This window comes from Phyllostomus hastatus, unplaced genomic scaffold (assembly GCF_019186645.2).
Source record: "Phyllostomus hastatus isolate PE091 unplaced genomic scaffold, TTU_PhHast_1.1 phas_contig_40, whole genome shotgun sequence".
In the NCBI taxonomy this organism is placed as follows: domain Eukaryota; kingdom Metazoa; phylum Chordata; class Mammalia; order Chiroptera; family Phyllostomidae; genus Phyllostomus; species Phyllostomus hastatus.
The window spans coordinates 37,046,899-37,062,153 of record NW_025333872.1 but is presented as its reverse complement, the minus strand read 5'-3'; the positions used below and the strand labels follow the sequence as shown (position 1 = coordinate 37,062,153).

Sequence of the window (15,255 nt, the reverse complement as noted above, 5' to 3'; positions counted from 1 at the left end):
AGCTCGGAGTTGAAGGTGTCACTTAACCTTTCTAAGGCGTTGTTTCATTGGGATTTTTTAGTGTTTTTTTCCCCTCAATAGACTTATTTTTTTAGACCAGTTTTAGGTTCATAGCAGAACTGAGCAGAAGATGCAAAGATTTCCTTGTACTCCTGCTTTGTCTCTTTAATTGTAAAATTGCATGGTTCCCATGTCCAACATGAAGAGTAAATCAGATGGTTTGTGCAAGACCTAGTTTATTTTAAAGCATTTCATAGAAATTCATTAACTCAATGAACATTACTTTATACTATGCTAGGCATGATCTAGGTTCCAGGGATAGAAAAGTGAACAGTCTGCCCTCAAGGAGCTTACATTCAAATGTGTGGGAATAGATAATGACCAAGTTAATTACTTGGATATAGAGAAAAGCCCTGTGGGCTAAGTAAACCAGAATAATGGGATGGGGAGTACCTGGGGATGGGTGGAGAGCAGTCAGGGAAGGCCATTCAGGGGAGGTGATTAAAAAAAATTTTTTTTTAATCCTCTCCTGAGGACATTTTTTTATTTCTTTTAGAGAAGAAGGGAGAGAGAGATGCATCTGTGTGAGAGAGGAAAATCTATTGGTTGTTTTCTATACATGCCTGGACCTGGGATCATAATACCTCCAGACCAGGGATTGAACCAGCAACCTAGGTATGTGCCCTGACCAGGGAATCATACCTGCAATCTTTTCGTTATGGGATGACACTCCAACCAACTGAGCCACACCAGCCAGGGTGGGGAGGCGATGTTTGATCAGAATGATGGAAATGATCCTAGCCATGTAGAGACATTTTCAAATAGAGGGAACAGTACAAATAAAGATTCTGCAACTGAGTTTCATGCATAATTTGATTTTGATTGTTGCTATGCCTGTCACATTTCCAATATTTTGTACTGTCACATTGATTCATGAAGATAGAAGTATTTCTCAGAATGATTTATTGAATAAAATTACTGGTTTATTGCATCTCTTACCATGTAAGTAATATATTTTGGAGGATTAAAATGATGTAAAAATGGGAAACAAAGGCTGTAACAGACTGATATTAAGCTCATTATCAGAGAAGGGTATTAAGTTTTCCAGCTGTGCCCTCAGCCTTCACTGAGGCCCCTTTTTCACTGAGACTTTCATCTGCGCTGCGTGCAGCCTGGAGGTGGGGTTGTTTTGAAGGGCCATTTCAGAGGTGGGAGCATATTTCAGTGCCCCTGAGTCTCTTTGCTGGCTTTTTAAAGGAAAAAGAAGATAGAGGGAGTTTTGTACCTTTTTTGCTGGAGAGTAATTTTGCTCAAGTCCTGGATTGATGAATCACTAATGTGAGTTGGGTAGAGTTAGTTTTAGGGATAAGAGGTAGGGAAAAGAAATGTCATGGAGATTAAATAGTGTTTGGCATAAGATAAACACTAAGAATGACTGGTGGAATATTCAGGGAAAGAAGAATGGGTCACGGAGATGGGAAACACACTAACAGACCCTCTGAGTGTACCTCCTAGTAGGCAGAGGAAGTGGCGTTTCCGGAAAGAAGCCCTGGGGGTCTGGCCCGTATCAAGCCATCACCTTCTCTTTAGCAATGATGAATAATAATAGTAACCACAGCAGGAATTTTTTTGTCTGCGTATAACTTGGGGAAAAACAGTCATGAAAGCCACAGTGGGCTGTTTTCAGAGCTGCTAGTTCTCTGAGACCACAATTTTAGGTCCCACACTGAGAAGGTATGAGACCTTTCATATGCAGAATTGCTTTGCTGCCTACCCATATTCTGTAACAGTTACTATACAAATGGCAAAACCAGAATTATTTAAAAATATTTAAAATCAAACATTGTTTAATTTTGACTGGAGGACAAAATAAATTGACTGCTCTGTGTTGGTTTGCATATTGTTTGCATTCATTAGTCTCCCGTTTCTTTATATTTCTAAAATGTGCTTTACTGAAATATCTGAAAAGAAAAGCTTTCAAAGCCCTGTTCTGTGGTGCATGAAAGGGGTATGCAAAATAGTCCTCAGTGCTTAATTGCTTCAGTGCTTTCCACATAATAAGTGCTGAATGAACAAATATCAGATAGATGTATACCGATGTACACTTGAATCAGAATGTATTGCAGGAAGTGAGTTTTGAAATTTTTAGCGTTCAGTTGTGATTCACAGTTTTTAAAAACTTGACTTTTCAGCTGTATGAACTTTCTTCTAAGAACTATAGTAAACATACTGTTCTACTGATTTGAAGGTACCCTAGGTCTGATTATGACCCTTACATGGAACATAAAGTCTGATACAGCACAAGCATTAGGATGCCCCTTTATCAGAAAGCTATGACTTGAACCTGAGCCAGAGGATCATGCTGGGTGACCAGCAGAGGGAAGTGTTCACTGAAAATTTGTTTACTGGTTCTGAAAAGAATATTTTGGATGCCTTACCCAGGTCTACTTAATTTTACAATACATACCAAGTAACATAAACCAAATCTAAATTGCTTGATTCTGCCCTGGTTGGTGTGGCTCAGTGGCTGAGTGCTGACCTGCAAATCAAAGGGTGTCTGGTTCGATTTCTAGTTAGGGCACTTGCCTGGGTTGTGGGCCAGGTCCCTTGTAGGGAGCATGCAAGAGGCAGTCACACATTGTTGTTTCTCTCCTCTTTCTCCCGCCCTTCCCTTCTGTCTAAAAATAAATAAATAAAATCTTTAAAAATAAATAAATAAATAAGTAAATAAATTGCTTGATTCTAATGGACATGACCTCATTTCTTTAGATTTTTCTAAATAGACATATATTTCTGTGTGTGTGTGATTTTTCTCATGGGGAAGGGGGGAATGAAATTTTTTTCCATGAATAAAATAAAGGAAACTAAGAGAACATACTGCCTTATGCTGCACTTCACATAATGTGGGCAATGTATGTTTTTCAACAGCTTTGATCAGAAATTGAGTTTTGCTGTTGGAAGATTGAATTCTTCTTAGGAGCCATTCCATTCTCAGGAACCTGTCCAATAAAAACCAGTTTCAGGATTTATTTTGTTTGTACATACTAGTAATATGCTAGAGTGGACATAAATCTTGTTTAAATCAAATTAAATTTAAGAGTTTTATTTACCAGTAGTCACACTGATGGAAAACTATACCTCAGGCATAGCAGAAGAATGCTGAGCATGGTGAAGCTTTGAGTAGTTAGCCTGGTGTAAAAGAAACTGCCCCTTTTCCCTCATTGTTAACGCTGGTATTTATGGAATAAAAAAAGTAACAGTAGGTTACTTAGCTCTGAAACACTTAGCAAAATCTGTTGTTTTTGAAAATACTTCACAATATTTACGTCTGGTCGAGTCATCAGATAATACTAATTAAGTCATCAGATAATACTAATTAAATGTGTAGATCATGAACAGTATTGATCAATGGTAATTTATTGTGGCTATTAAACTCTTATACATATGTTAACATATTTGTCCCAAACCTCTAAGATGTCTGTTTTTGTTGATTTCCTTTAGAACTGATTTCAATGTTTAATCAAAGCTCACACACCCGAGGCTGTTGCACATTTTATTGCCAATCCTGTGGTGAAGTCATAATCAGGGACAGGTAAGGAATGTATTTTACACTGGTTAGTTCTGTGCCTGGCAATGGTTTTCTCTTTCCTATCAGAACTTTTGAGGTACCTGCCAAGGGAACAGTATACAGCCTTGAAGTGAGAGCCAGCTTCATGTTACTTTGAACATCAGCCATAAGACTCTCCAGCAATCACGGAGCAGTTAGTTGTTCTCAGGGTGCAGAGTGGAACAGTAGGGTGCCTACTCTGATGAAGAGAGGGTTCTCTTGGTGGAAGAGTCTGTTGATCCCTGAAACATCTCTCTTTTGAAAAAAATATGGGGCCTACTGCATGTTTACTGTGTTGGTGAATGAGATTCTTCTCCACATTACATGAATTTTCTAAATGACAAGCTTTTGTAGTACAACTTTTTATTTGAACTATTTTTATTAGTGCCTTTCTAAAATCCATTTCCTATTTTCTCTGCTTATTAAAGCAGAGCATCTAGAGAACACAAATTAACCTTTTCTTGATGATTAGGTTAACGGTATAACCTGCTCTTTCAATGTGCTGTGATTACCCCACTGAGAGGGAAAGGGCTCTTTGCTGCACTCTTTGCATTCCCTGGTTGTCTCTTTAATTATTTTCCCATCGGCTCCCTTCCTCCTGTGAGCCTCCTTGTTTCTGGGCACAAACCCTTCCCCCTGAATTTTCAGCTTCTGATCACTCATAAGCTGGAAAGACAGTTAAAAGCCATAATCCTATTAACAGTATTTATAAAAAATGATCTAAAGTTCTTCAATAGGTGCATTTCCTCTGAGACAAATGCCTGAGACTTACATGTGAATGGATCCTTCTCCACATCTAAAACCCGCTCCTCTTCCAGGGCTCCTTGTCTCAGGGCAGGCCACACCTCTGCCTGCATCCTCAAGGTAGAATCCTGGTGGTGTCTGCTTGGGTTCCTCCCTGTCCCCCCTGTACAGTCAATCATTAGGCACTTTTGCTGCTTCCTTCCCTGCATTTCCTACAAGTCCACTTTCTTCCACCCCAGTGCTCCTACCTCAGGAGAGCCTACTATCTTCTCACCTGATAGCATTTGTTGCCAGCTCCTTATCTGCATAGCCTTCCTCTAGGTTCACTTTGTCATCACTTTTACACTTCTGAGGGATTATTCCCAAATGCAGTCGGCTCCCCTGTTCAACCCTGCCATATCTTCCAAGGTAAATTTTGTAAGACCTTAGCATGCCATGCTAGGTCCTTTCCACTCTCTTGTTTTAGCCCCTTTTTCTCAACCTCCTTTCTTGTTTCCCAAAACAACACACCCTTATTTACACACATTCTGTGCACAGCTCAGCCTTCCTGCATCCCCCAGTCTCTCCATGCTGTCCTCCACCCTAACTGGAGTAATGAATACTCTCTCCCTTGGAATGCAGCCCATAACCTCCTCTCCCTCTGGCTAGCTCCTAAGTTCAGCCCACAGGGCATCTACTGCCAGGAGCCTTCCCTGAACACTAGGTGGATTTATGCGTTCCTCTGATGTTTATTTGCCTGTCTTCCTGATTCAACTGTAGGCTCTGGGGGTGGGGATAGTCACTGATCCCTGTATCCCTGATCTGTGCTCATATTTATAGTGCAGGTTGTCATAGTGGTTAGTAGTGCAGACTCAGAAGCCAGACAGTTTGGGTTTGCATCCACCATTTACTAGACATGATCCTGGGCAAGTTACTCAAGCACTCCATGGCCTCAATTTCTGTATTACAAATAATATAGATAGCAATAGGAGCTACATCATAGGGTTGTTTAGAGGATCAAATGGGTTTAAGTGTTTATAACCATGCCTAGCGCATGGTAAGTATTCAGTATGTGGTAGCTGCTGCTGTAATTATTTTTACTATCATTTCCAGCATCAGGCGCCATTCTTGGTGAATAGTGCGCTCTCAATAAACTCTTGCTGGGTTGAACTGAATAAACATTAGGGTGTTTATTTTGGCCTTCTGCCATTCTCTCTTGCTTGCTTTATGATTCCTGGCAATGTCTCAAGTAGATGAAATAACAGAAAGTTACCTTAATGGAAGCGGGGGGTTGTGAGCAGAGCATCCTCAGAATGATTATCTTGGGTAAGACATGAGGTGGCTCTCAATCTGTAAAGGAGAGGGGAACGTCCTTGCTCAGATTACCGAAGGGCTGAAGTTGCTGCAGTGTGTGCACTCCGTGACAGGCTCACTTTGGTTAGCCTGAGCGGTTTAGAGGATCCCAGTTTACATGGTAGTTTAACCAGGAAAGCTTTCCTTCCCAGTCTATTTCAGACTTTGGTTTCATTCTCACGTGAAGTTTCTCAAACATGTGTGCCTGCACAACAATGAGGTGACCTAGTAGTTACAGTAGGAACAGGTGAAATGCAATGTAACAGTGTTTCCTGGTACTGCTTACACTAAAGGATATGCTTGCTCATTATTGGCCGACATGTGTTTCGTTGGATAAGAGTGATGAATATGAAAGACTTTTATGTGTAACCCCAATTTTTCTATTCAGGAAATGTATCTTCTGTTTCGTGTCAATCCTTATTACGATCTTGGGATTGAGAACCTAGGAGAGCTTAGAAGCTAACACTGAAAAACCACAGTATTGATTCTCCTTAACCCTGACCACTAGGAGGAAATGTAACATAGAGGTGAGAGGGAGAGAGTGGGACCTGGGTTTGAAATCGGCTTCACCACTTAGTAGCTAGGGAACCTATTCATACCACCTCAGCTGCTGCTTCTTTCTTTTTAAAATTAAATTGATTAGGGTAACATTGGTTAATAACATGCGTTTCAAGTATATAATTCTATATTACATCATCTCCACATTACATTGATGCTCACCACCCATAATCTAATCTCCTTCCTTCACCATGCATTTGACCCCCTTCGCCCTTTTCATCCTCCCCCCACTCCTCTTTCCCTCGAGTAGCCGTCATACTGTTGCTGTGTCTGAGTTTGTTTGTTGCTTTCTGCTTATATCCCACATATGAGTGAAACCATGTGGTTCTTGTCCTTTCCCATCTGACTTATTTCCCTTAACATGAATATTCTCAAGATCTATCCATGTTGTCACAAATGGTACTATTTTGTCCTTTCTTATGTCTGAGTAGTATTCCATTGTATATTTCTGCCACATTTTCTTTCTTTTTTTTTTTTTAAGATTTTATTTATTTATTTTTAGAGAGGGAAGGGAGGGAGGGAGGGAGAGAGAGAGAGAGACATCAATGTGCGGTTGCTGGGGGTTATGGCCTGCAACCCAGGAATGTACCCTGGCTGGGAATCGAACCTGGGACACTTTGGTTCCCAGCCCGCGCTCAATCCACTGAGCTACGCCAGCCAGGGCTTATATTTCTGCCACATTTTCTTTATCCCGTCATCTATTAAGGGACACTTAGGTTGTTCCATGTCTCCGCTGCTGTGAATAATACTGCAGTTGACACAGGGGTACATACATCTTTAAGAATATATGTTTTTAAATTTGGGGGTAGATACCCAGAAGTCAACTTTCCCTTAACTAGACATAAAAAGGCCTATTTGCCAAACTTGTGAAGAGAGTTAAAGGCTGTAGCACATAGAATATTAATACTCAACAAGCCCTTTTTAATTGGTTCTATAAACTCCTTCCATACTCCCTTTTCCATAACTGGTCTTACTAGCGAACTAGTAAATTACCTTGTTTAGTATTTCAAATCTTTTTTATTCAGGACTGTGTTTTTTAGATGTACCAGGGGATTGACCCAGCTTTCTCCTGTTTCTTTCTGAGAAGGTAAATAGTGGACTTAGCTCTTGCTTCACTTAAGCAAGGTCACCTGAAAGCTGTTTTCCTATCATGTGCATGTGGCGTGTGTATGCCTCTTAAACAACAGAGAAATCCTTAGCAGGCAGTTTAAGACCTAGCTTACATCCCACTGTCAGGCAGTATGCCCTGTGACTTTGTTTCATGGGAAAACGTTATTCCTCCAGTATCTGAGCTGGGATTTCATGTTGACTGTGTATATTGAGCCCAATGGTCTTATCATTTCTATCATTTCTCCCTCAGTTATCTATTTTATGCAGTGAATAGGGCACCTTCTGTTCTTGTTAAGTAGAAAATAAAGCAAATGTATTTCAGTATTTCAAAAAAAAGGCTTGTATATGCTCTAACAAAATCAACTAATTATAGACATCTTTACCAAGAAGGCACCTTGGAATGCGTTGATTTATCTGCTCTGGGAGTTCCTCTAATAGGAGCATTAGAGCAGACTTAAGATCCACTTACCAGCTAGCCTTATTACTGGGAACAAGTCACTTTAAAAAAAAGATTTTATTTATTTGTCTATAGAGAGAGAAGAAGGGAAGGGAAGAGCGAAGGAGAAAAACATTGATTGGTTGCCGCTTGCTTGCCCCCATCTAGGGACCTGGCCTGCAACACAGGCAATTCCCTAACTGGGAATTGAACCAGTGACCTTTTGGTTCACAGGCGGGTTGTCAGTCCACTAAGCTACACCAGCCACGGCAAAGGAACAACTCACTTTAATTCCCTGAGCCTCAATTTCCTCATCTAGAAATTTAGGAGATTGGATTAGATAAACCCGTGAGCCCTGCCAGCATGAAAATTCTGTGATTAGTGAACCTCATAAAGTTGTACCTGGGTTCTGTGATTTGTGTAATTTGGATACTGCAAGACTAATGCTCTTCCTTTTTTTTTACTTGTCAAGCAAATTATGAAGTAAGGTGCACAGGACTATTTAACCTATTAAGACTCATTAATGGCTTTTAGTACTTATTAGTACCAGGGCACATGAAATCAGCTAAATACTGTAGTCTTTTTCTTAATTTAGGATTACATATTCTTAGCTATTTGTTTTGGTTATTTGAAAACAAGTACTGCTTTGTTTCTTTACAACAAAATTTTTCAATTTACATTTTTCAGCAGAGTTCTACAAAAATTGTCTCAACATGTACTATTTTGTATTATGTTCTTATTGAGACTAACAGACCTTAGTATCAATCATTAATAATAGCAGAATTTACCTCTTTGTGAATAGTCTCAAAAACAACTAAATGGTCACTGTGTTTGGAATTTTTGTTTGTAGAAATAAATTAATGTCAGACTTGAATTACATCATTGGCCAGATTTTCAAACATATGCCTTTTGATTTTCAATCCATTTGAAAGTTCTCCTGAGGTCTCTGGGCAGGCTCTCTCTACTCCACCTGCACCAGCAGAGCTCAGTGTCAGCCCAGCAGCTCATAAGGGCATTGAATAAGTCTAGAAGGAAACACTCAGACAGGACTTTTTGGAAACATTAGGCAATGTCAGAATACCCAAGCAGTTGATTGGTCTACGTGACAGACCAGCTATAATCGTAGTCTGCAAATAACTACTCCTGTGAGCTCAGTCACTTTTCCATGAGTGAGAGCAAAGAAGTGAAAAAAGAGTGCAGGCACAAACTAGATTATTGGTAATACTGGGCAAACTTTTGGAATAAAATGATTATACTTGTGTGGGTCTAACCATACTATGTGCATAATGGTTTTAGGATTTGAATCCTACCAGTTGGATAATGCCAGCTGAATTTATCTAAATTCCAGCAGCTGTATTTTGAGCTTTAGATATTTAATGTTATTCTTAAAATTCTTTTTTTTAAGATTTTATTTAGCCATTTTTAGAGAAAGGGAAGAGAGGGAGAGAAACATCAATGAATTGTTGCCTCTCAAGTGCCTCCTACTGGAGACCTGGCCTGAAACCCAAGTATGTGCTCTGACTGGGAATTGAACCAGCGATCCTTTGGTTCGCAGGTCACTACTCAGTCCACTGAACCACACCAGCCAGGGCTTATTCTTAAAATTTTTAATGTCTATTTGATTATAATTCAATCTGTAAAAGCACTATGTTTTTACCATTGTTATTTTCATTGATTAATAGTTGATTTTAAAGATAAAAGGCATTTCATCTTCTTGTCTATATGTTTAAATTTTAAATAAACATCATCAATTAATTTTAATTGAAATTGTCTATTTTAAGTTATTTTACCAAAAAGCTTATGCTTAAAGTGCATTAAAATAACTAGCAACTTTTAATTTGTTATTAAATGTGTTGTTGCTCATCTTAGGGTTTTAAGCTGAGAGAAAGTTCAAGAGATCATTTCACTCTTTTCCTGAGCTGCTGCAAGTTTTTACCTTAAAACTACTGTGGGGAAAAAAAAAGATATCTATTTATTTTGAAAGTTCTCCAGGGAAGTAGATCAGATCCAAGTTTTGGTTTTCAATGTATATACTTTCAGTTGAGCTGTAATTAAAATATACCTTTTGTTCTTAAAGGATTCATGTTTTTTCAAAATGTCAGAAAAATTCTGCTGTACACTTTTATCTTTGCAATGACATGTGAATTAGTTACGTTCTTGCTCCTGAAGTCTTATGTAAATACAGTAGGATATATTACAACTTCTATTCACTGTGATATGGGGTCAAGTTAAATTTGAAACATCACATTTTATACTAATGTACATCAGGTTTCCCAAATATCTGTATGTCTTGGTGCAGTTTCATTTCTGTGATCATGGATGAGATTTTGACATTGCTGTCTTTTGTACTTTATTGAGGATTTGTTTATTGGAACAACATGCAAAATGTTAAGAGACAGAGAATCTTAGTGATGGAAAATATCTAAAAGCCTGTTTAGGTATAATTCCCACTATATACAGGCACTTTTGTTTGCCTTCTTCTTCTTCTTTGTAAAAATTCAAATCTGACCTATCACTTCCCTGCTTGAAATTCTGTAATGCTTCCCACCTGTCTATAGAACCAAGTGCCTGTCCCTTAGGTTAGCATGAAACACCCCACACAGGGTGCCTTTCTCCCACCTTCCTGGTTTCCTTTACCGGTGTTCTGCATCCCCAGAGGACGGAATCTACCCTAAGGGAAAGAGTGTAGATTCGGAGCCATGAACACTTAGATTAAGATCCTGCCTTCAATCATCACCTCTGGCTCTGTGAACTTGTACAGATTATTTAACATTTCTGAGCCTACCTTTCCTCCTTTGTAAGACAAGAATACAAATTCTTGTCTTACAAAGTTGTAGTAAGCATTATGTGGAAAAGATATGCATGATGCCCACTAGAGGTCTTAAGTTTAACTAAACATGCAGACTCACAAGAGCATCAAAGGCCACATCTCTTGCCAGCAGGGCAACCTTAGGAGTTCCTCTCTGCAGGGGTCCTGTTGCAGTTCAAACAAGTGACAGCTCATATACCTGTATAGGAGGTATATACCTGTCTAGACTCCTCTTAAGACATCTCTCGAGGTACAAAGCTCAAGATCCACATTAGACAGATGCAGAGGCTACTCTGGGAAGATGCCTCATGCCCTAGGCTGCCATTATCTTCTGTAGCAATTCTTTGGCGTAGTTCCTAAAGGAGGACTGCATTCAGGAAAGTCCAAAGCATGGCATCCTTGTCAGATTGTACAGCTCATTCATATTTCCTCCCAGTCCAGATGCATTTTACCAGTCAAGGATCATTTTTACCATAAGCAATGTTGCCTAGCAATATAATTGATGCCTATCATCTACTTGGTTTCCAGGGGAACAGAGCTAGATGGTTAAACCAAAGGTCAGATTCCCAAAAAGCAAAAGAAAAGACTTGTTAACCCTTTTGTTTCAGTATGCAACAGACCCAGCCAGAGGCCTCACATATTAAAGTTATCAAAATATGCTTGTTCATTCTTTTAACAAATATTTAAGAGCTTACACTAAGAGTCAGGGCCTGAGCCAGACACGAGGAATACAGTGGTGAGTTAAACAGATATGGCATCTTCACCTTGTTTCCTCCACTCAGTGATGCCCTCAGTTTCTTCCAGTGCCCTACAGAACTCCTGTTCATCCTTCAGAGGTCAGAGCTCAGATGTTGCTTCTTCTCTGAAGTCTGTGTATACTCTCCTCCCCTTGCACTTTGTATGCATTGCCCTGAGTTCATGTTGGTTTTGTAAATCCATGAATGAATCCCCTAAAGTAATACATCAATTTTATGTGCATGTGGAAATGTATGTTTGAAGGGGCTATAAAGCTTTCACCAAATTTTCAAAGGAGTCAGAGCTATCCCCTCCTCTTCCGCTGCCCCACAAGAATTTAGAACCACTACTCTGTTATGAACATTTATTATATTATTATTTTATTGTTTGTTTATAGGTCTGTATCTCCTGCTAGAACATGAGTACCTTGAGAAGGGACTTTATGTATTAATATTTTTTATCAGCAGAATGCCTGATTCATAATAAACTTTTAGAAAACGTATGTTAAAAGAATCGCTTTTAATATTTTTAACAGGCTCAGCAGCTTGAATAATGCTAGTGGTACAGCATTTCCTAATTTGAAAGGGGATGTCCTTCATTATATTAAACTTTAACAAAATCACCCTTTCTTGTTCTTAGCTGTGTCCTCTGGAGTTCTAAATTAAATGTCTTCCACATTGTAATTGCTCTTTTATGAGACTCATAGTTGATTGGGGAATCAAAGAAAAGGGAAAATCATTAAAAAATGAAACATTTGCATTTTAAGTATTTTAATTTAAAACATACAAATGTACATTAATCTACTGGTATTTTATTATTGAACCAATGTCTTTTTGTTGAATGTAACACCACTGTTGTGCAGCTTTTCCCATGTAATCCATCCAAGAGTCATTGTCTGCAATTTTCAGTTTGGGTTTCTTTAAAGTGAAATGAAAAGTGACACATTGTTGAAGCAATCTGATATCAGAATTCTTCTGGATTTTTCCTTTTTCTCCTTCTCCCCAGTGTTCTATAGTTATATCTCCCACATTCCACCAGGGATTTTTCTTTTTTCTTTTTTTACAACTCGCTTTTATTTAGTTTGAAATTTTTAGTTTTCAGAGGAATAGCAACAATATATATTTCTTTGGATCACATAATATTTAATTAAACTATGTGACGAACAGCATGTGCACAAGGCACAAACAGGTCTGCAATCAAAGACCACTGGCTCCTAGTAAGCACATGTCCCAATGGACGGAGCAGAAGTGTGAGAGTGTTCAGGGTGCTTTGAGTGTTCACATGCTTATAGATAGTAGGAAGAACTTGAGTGTTTCTCTTTTCAGTTTTTCTCAGGATAAATTATTTCGTATAGCTAATATAAGGGACTACTTAATTATAAGGTTGCTCTAAGTATAAAAAAATAATGGCAGAATAGAGCTTAATTTCTCTCTTCTGGAGTATGACCTGGACTTTGAGACTCACATCCAAGGAATAGAGTATGCAAAGGGATAAATAGCGTTATTTGTAGAGAATGCTAGCAAATACCATCTTAACCAAGTGATCAAGATGAACAGCACCAGTGGTAAGTCATGCTGATAGGGTGGAACCTCTGATAGGGTGTGACAATAAGGGCACTTTTCCTCAGTGGCATACTTCCCCCAATCCCTTAACCTCAGTCTAATTTTGAGAACATATCAGACAAATTAAAATTGAGAGGTATTCTACAAAATACCTGGCAAATGCTCTTCAAAAATCTCAAGGTCCTGAAAAATAAGGGAAGACTGAGGAATTGTTATAGATCAGAGGAGGCTAGGGACACATAATGACTAAGTGCAATGTGTTATCATGAAGTGGATCCTGGAACAGAAAAAGAGGACATTAGTGGGAAACCTAGGGAAATCCAGATAAAGTCTGCATTTTTGACAAATCTTCCATGGTTATGTAAGATGTTAACATTAGGGAGAGCTGGCTGAAATGTATATGAGAACTATATGTACTACTTTTGTAACTTCTGAAATCTAAAATTATTTAAAGCAAAAAATTTATTTAAAAAATAGTGGGAGAGCGCTGGCCTGCAGGTTCAGTTCCTGGTCAGGGCACATATGGTAACAACTGATTGATGTTTCTTTCTCTCTCTCTCTCTCTCTCTCTCTCTCTCTCTCTCTCTCTCTCCCCCCCCCCCACCCCCCGTCTCACAAATCAATAAACATATCCTGGGATGAGGATTTAAAAAAATAGTAGTAGAAGAAATCATGAAAGAAAGGGTTAGGTGATTTGAAATTTAAGATATCTATACCAATTTAAAAGGTAATAATACTGAACAAAATATTTGTGACAGATGATAAACAAAGGATAATATTCTTAATATAGAATATACTTTTATAAATTAATAGGAATATACTAATACTTCATTGGAAAATAATCACTGATCACAATTCACAGAAGAAAAATTGTGATCAATAAATTTAAAAGCCAGTTCAGTCACACCAATAATTAAAGAGTTGCCAGTTAAAGCAATATTGGAAACAATTTCACCCATTACATGAAAAAATGATAGCATTCAATTTTGAAGAAGGTAAGTGGAACAATTATAAATTGGTATATAGCCAATACAGGTATTGGGTTTAAAAATATGCATAGCATTTTTACTTGTACTCTCACACAAGATTATTTTCCCAAGTAAATAATCAGCTATCTACTCAAATTTTCTAATAAGAATGTTCATACAAGGCTTTTGATAGTGAAAAATTCAGAACTTAAATATCTAACAATGAGGGAATGATCTAAAAAGTTTTGTCATTCCTATGAAATAGAATGGAGTCATTAAGATTCATGATATAACTAAATCAAACAATGAAAGCAGCATACAGTTTGTGTATATCCTCTGATCTCAGACTTTATGTGTGTGTCCACAACTGTCTTTTGAAAGGATGGCAAGGAAATATACCACTGTGTACAAAGTAGTTACTTGTTCTTGGGTGGTAAGGAAAAGGTGATTTTTGTTTTAAATCTGTATTTTCAAAATTGTCTATAGTGTGTATATACTTTTGTAATCTAGAGGGAAAAATAAACACTGCAAGCAATGTGGTTAGTGGGTTTTTTTTTAATCTTTCATGCTGATTTAATTAAGAAAATGTCACATTTCTATTTTGTTCTGTAAAAGTTTTTTTCTTTCCACTAGGAAGCTCCTTAGGGTGCTCCCCTTGCCGACAGAGAACTGGGGAGTTCTGGTTGGAGAATGGTGCTGTCATCCGGACCCCTTTGCTAATAAGCCACTTGATCCACAAGAGAATGACTGTTTTATTGGAGACTCTTTCTTCCTGGTGAATTTAAGAAATGATCTGTGGCAGCCAAGACCTCAGCTAGCTCCAGCAGAGACGCACTGTCTTTCTTCTGAGAACCACTTTAAATTGGTAAAATATCTTTTCAGAACAGATGCTAATTTAGAGGTTGGCTTAGAAAATGGTTTCTTCAATCTTTTTCCTTTTTTTTTTCCTGGAAGGATTGAAAGTTAGTAGGAGAAATTATACAAAAAAATTATACAATAAGGCATAATATAAGAAGTGTCATAAGAATGTTCTGCCAGAATGCAGTCTTCTCTCAATTCAAGGCATGTTACACAGACTTTTATAAAGACCAAAATCCGTTCTTTTCGATTGCTTCTATTCTCTAGCTCTACTCTATTTTTTTATTTGCCTTTAGAGAGAAAGAGGAAGAGAGAGAGAAATGTCAACCTGTTGTTCCATTCATTTCTGCATTCATTGGTGGTTTCTTCTGTGTCCTGCCTGGGGATCAAACCTGCCACCTTGGTGTATCAGGATGAGGCTCTGACCAACTGAGCTATCTGGCCAGGGCTCTAGCTCTGCTCTATTATTATAGGAAGAACATATGTCCTTCAAGCAAAACAGCCCACAGGGGCTGAAGAAAGAAAAGGAATGTTAC

General features: G+C 38.3%; 1 protein-coding gene across 1 annotated transcript in view; it reads left to right on the top strand.

Annotated features, from left to right (window-relative positions):
* Positions 1-15,255, top strand: part of UBE3D (ubiquitin protein ligase E3D) — a 138,794-nt gene that overhangs the window by 7,797 nt on the left and 115,742 nt on the right. Inside the window, exons 3-4 of the mRNA XM_045843639.1 lie at positions 3,502-3,592; positions 14,495-14,726. Of these exons, the coding sequence (XP_045699595.1) occupies positions 3,502-3,592; positions 14,495-14,726 (323 nt within the window). The remainder of the gene's footprint in view (positions 1-3,501; positions 3,593-14,494; positions 14,727-15,255) is intronic.